The sequence below is a fragment of the Pseudophryne corroboree genome, chromosome 4 (genome assembly GCF_028390025.1).
Source record: "Pseudophryne corroboree isolate aPseCor3 chromosome 4, aPseCor3.hap2, whole genome shotgun sequence".
NCBI classification, from domain to species: domain Eukaryota; kingdom Metazoa; phylum Chordata; class Amphibia; order Anura; family Myobatrachidae; genus Pseudophryne; species Pseudophryne corroboree.
The window spans coordinates 139,235,162-139,239,805 of record NC_086447.1 but is presented as its reverse complement, the minus strand read 5'-3'; the positions used below and the strand labels follow the sequence as shown (position 1 = coordinate 139,239,805).

The 4,644-nt window shown below is 45.7% G+C and overlaps 1 protein-coding gene across 1 annotated transcript; it reads left to right on the top strand.

Moving 5' to 3' along the window:
• Positions 1-342: 342 nt before the first annotated feature.
• SOX11 (SRY-box transcription factor 11) lies at positions 343-3,042 on the top strand. The gene has a single exon (XM_063915464.1). The coding sequence runs from the start codon at positions 468-470 to the stop codon at positions 1,611-1,613; it is 1,146 nt and encodes a 381-aa protein (XP_063771534.1). The 5' UTR covers positions 343-467; the 3' UTR covers positions 1,614-3,042.
• Positions 3,043-4,644: the final 1,602 nt, after the last annotated feature.

The following is a 4,644-nucleotide window of genomic DNA, read 5'->3' as shown; positions in this document are numbered from 1 at the left end:
TATGGATATGGAGCGAATACTCATCCTGCCCACCCCCAGCTGCCTCCTGGAAACGATTCCTCCACGACCCCTTCCCCCCATTACCAGGGTGCAGCCTCTGTGCTGCTGTCAGCGCTGTCAGTGCATCCCAGGCAGCTGGTCCAGGCCGGCAGGGAAGGGGTGACACTCCGCCAGACACTTCTCCACTGGATGCAGATTCATTTTTTTTTTTTTTTAAAGATTCCTCCTTGGTCACGCCCACTGTTAGATTTTGGCTCCAATGGCAACGGGGGGTGGGCGTGTCCCGAGCACGCGGCCGGGACGCTGATTGGTGCCGGCGGGGTGATGTAATGCCTATGGTCGTTGGGATAACTAGTGCCCGGGCTGAAAGTCCTGCAGAAGGGAACTCAGGCTCCAAGCACAGCGGCAGGAGCAGGGACCGGAGCGGGGCCAGGGGGGCTTTCCTCCCCCATAGACAGTGCCACACCATGGTGCAGCGGGCAGACAGCCTGGAGCTGGACAGCAGCAGCAGTAGTAGCAGCCACCCGGCCGCGGACAGCGAGGAGGGAGACTTCCTGGCCGGCAGTCCCGCAGCCCTGGACGACAGTGACCGGGACTGGTGCAAGACGGCCACCGGCCACATCAAGCGCCCCATGAACGCCTTCATGGTCTGGTCCAAGATCGAGCGCCGAAAGATCATGGAGCAGTCCCCGGACATGCACAACGCCGAGATCTCCAAGCGCCTGGGCAAGCGCTGGAAGATGCTCAACGACGGCGAGAAGATCCCCTTCATCCGGGAGGCTGAGCGGCTGCGGCTCAAACACATGGCCGACTACCCCGACTACAAGTACCGGCCCAGGAAGAAGCCCAAGCTGGACGCTCCTTCCTCCAACAAGCCGGCTCTGGGGCAGCAGTCCCCGGAGAAGAGCCCCGGGGGCGGCATCAGGAGCAGCAGCAGCAAGTCCTCGGCTAAGAAGTGCCCCAAGCTAAAAGCCAGCAAGCCTGGGGGCAAATACCCACAGGGGCACCCGGGGATGGACGAGGACTACGTGCTGGGCAGCCTGAAAGTGAGCAAGGCGGCAAAGTGCGTCTTCATGGACGAGGAGGATGAGGAGGACGACGAGGAGGAAGAGGACGAGATGGACGAGCTGCAGGTCAGGATCAAGCAGGAGGAGGACGAGCAGCTGATCGCCTACGGTGCGGCCAAGGTGCCGGCAAGTCCCACCCTCAGCTCCTCGGCGGAGTCAAGCGAAGGGGCCAGCATGTACGAGGAGCCGGGCAGCGCCAACAGGCTCTACTACAACTTCAAGAACATCACCAAGCCCAGCGCCGCGCAGCCCACCGTCACCCTGGCCCCCTCCTCCCGATCAGGGTCTACCTCACCCAGCGACAGGGACGACCTGCTCTTTGATCTCAGCTTAAACTTCACCCAGAACCCTCAGGCAGCCGAGCTAGGGAACCCCAATTCAGGAAACCTCTCCCTCTCCCTCGTGGACAAAGACCTGGACTCGTGCAGTGAGGGCAGCCTGGGCTCCCACTTCGACTTCCCCGATTACTGCACCCCAGAACTCAGCGAGATGATTGCAGGGGACTGGTTAGAGGCCAACTTCTCAGACTTGGTATTTACCTACTGATTTATTTATTTTTCTCCCCCGTTTGTTATTTTAATTTTTGTAATTTTTGTATTAATATTTTTGGGCAGGCGAAAGAACAACAAACTGGGAAGGGGTGGGGGACCATTTTTTTTTAAAAAACAAACAAAATTCATCAAGATATTGGGGAAGGGGTGGGGGGGTGGGGGTCTTGATCCTTGATTTCCTTGCCTGCGATTTCTGGCAATTCACTGTAAAATTAGTGAAGATGAGGAAGAAGACAAAACAGTTACAAAAAAAAAATTGCAAGATAAGCTGTTGATGGTCAACGGTCTGGAAAATGTTGTAGAAATGTATATTTCTTGGCAGCTGAGCTGATACTCAAGGGGGTCGTTTTGTGTGAACTATTATTATTTTACTGACACATTTCGAATCTGGAAAAATCAAAAAAATAAAGGACTAATGCAACTTCTTTTTTGGAGGGAGAAAACTCAACTCATCTCTTCTATGCATCCAATTCTTAAAGCTGCAGGGAGCTGATAACACAGGACAACCGCTTACACTTAACTGTGAACTGAATTCAATCAGAGTTTTTACTTTTTGCAGATCAAAAACAAACAAACAGAAAAACAAAAACAAATGTCTCTGGTTTTTCACAATGTGATTTTAATTGCCAACATTTTTTGTAACTTGTTCCCTTTATACCTCCTTGAATTTCAGACAACCCAGACCTCAGTACAAAACGTAAAGGTATTGAAACATTTTTTTGATACATAAGCAGACCTCAGTCTTTTTTAAAAATTGAGATATTTTCAGGCGTATTTTTGTACAGTTTAAAAAGGGAACATTCCTGCTGTCCTTGGTTTTTGTTGTTGTTTTTAAAGTGAGACGTTCAGGCACTTCCTATGGTATATGTTTTTTTTCTTTCTGATTTTAGCATGCAAGTCTGTTGATAAAATTATGTCCTGGTATAAGGATTAAAAATGGAAGAAAAAAAATAATCCTTGCATCTAAAAGGCCTTGTGGTTTTAAAACCTTATTTTTAATTTCTTTTTGTACAGCTGTAGTTCAGATTTGTCCAATATTTGTAGGTAAAGATTTATTGAAATGGTGACCTAGACCTCAGAGCTGTTAGCTTAAAGATTGTATATGTACTGTAATATAGTAGGATTCTATGTGTATCATATGCTGTGATCTGTGGATGGGGCCTGACGGAAGGTATGAAACTGGATGCTGGATTTTTTTTTTATAAGTTTTTTTTTTTAGCAAGAAAAGGCACATGAATAAGGGTTTCTAAAAATGTGCAATATAACCTGAACAGAAGCAAGTTGAGTACAGACCATCTGCATATTCTAAAGCAAATGATGGAATAACAGACTTGTGCACTGTCTACATCATTGCCTGTTTTCCTAATGCTGAAAGTCTGTATATTGATGATTTTAATAAATCAGCTGGAACTGATATAAATTGGTACTGGTGTCAGTGTGTCTGTGAAGAAAGATCTTGGAGGAGTGGGGTGGGGGGGATTTGATGTCTCCTGGGGTTTCCACCACTCACCAAATCCATATAGGAGTATAGTTTTAAGGGTGACAATATTAATATATTATTTAAATCCTAAACAGATGTGATGAATGTATGCTAAATGAATCACTGTACATGATTTAGTTGGGGATTTGACACTGATGACATGCTTAGTCCAACATGTGCATGTGCCAGATGCTTTTATTAAATGAACTATTACTTAGTTTTGATTACATGTATGTACTTTTTATTGCATGCTTGAGAAGGTTCCATCAGCAGGCATGCACGTGAACATATAGTTAATGCACTCAGACATGTTTGCCTTGTATGATCTATCAGGACTGTAGGCTACATGCAAGGAAAGGAGGGGGCATCTGGGCGTGTGATAAGAGCTTAGACTCCAGACTGTTAGGTTTGTGCTGTAGTAACATGACACCGGGTTAGTGCTTTGTATGCAGCCTGTGTAGGTATCATGACTTGTGTGCTAACCCCCACCTTCCAGCCCCCTACACATCTGCATCATTTCACTCATGTGAGCCTGTCTAGCCAGAGTGATGCAGACCTGTCCTTCTTACAATGCATGTGCCACAGCTGCAGCACACAGCAGGTTTGGCTCCTGTAATATTTAGTGGGTAGAGTGCTTTTAATTATTGACGTAGTTCGTGTGGGCGAGTGTGATGGGTCTGGTGTGCTGCAGAAAATATATCCTCTCTGCCTGGACTGTAATTCCATACACTACCTATTCTACATGCGTTCACATCTGACACTCCAACCCCTGGCGATCTATTTGCTCAGGTGACCTGACCTTATAGGCGAACCCTCACCTCACGCTCCCTTTAATAGAAAACATATAGATGTATGTATGTATATGTGTGTGTGTATATATATATGTATATATGTATGTGTGTATATATATATATATATATATATATATATATATATATATATATATATATATATATAGTGTAAATCTCCGCCTGCATCTGTCTTCTTTGAACATCTTGGTATCAAAGAAGCTGCAATGCACTGTTCCATGTAATGATGGTATGACTGGCTAAAAACAGGAGAGATTACATCATTGTATGCTGGCAAAGATAATAAATAAGCACAGGCTGGGAATTTAATCCCTTAACAGTATGTCATTGCTTACTTTTAACATTGCTCCTAGGAGCTACAGACCTGAAGTTATTTTTATTTATTTTTTAACCCATATACTATAAGGTTGCATTAAGGCTTTGTCTATTGCAAGTATAATGCTGTTTAAAAAAAAATAAGGATTACTGTGCATCTGTTCATGAATAGGCTCTTTGGCAAACCACATCCAGCCCAACAGCAGGAGCAATAGCCCCATGCCCTGGTCAGATGGTCTAAAGAACATTTATTGGACAGCCACAATAAAACATAGCATCTGTCTGAAAATAAACCAAGTGAAGGTCTCTGCTTGGAAAGCGAGAGAGAATGAAAATCCTTAGCAAATGCCTGCACCCTCGGGGCTTCCGCTTGTGGTGCCTATAGCTTGCACAGGAGGTGCTTAGACAACATCCATCAATAG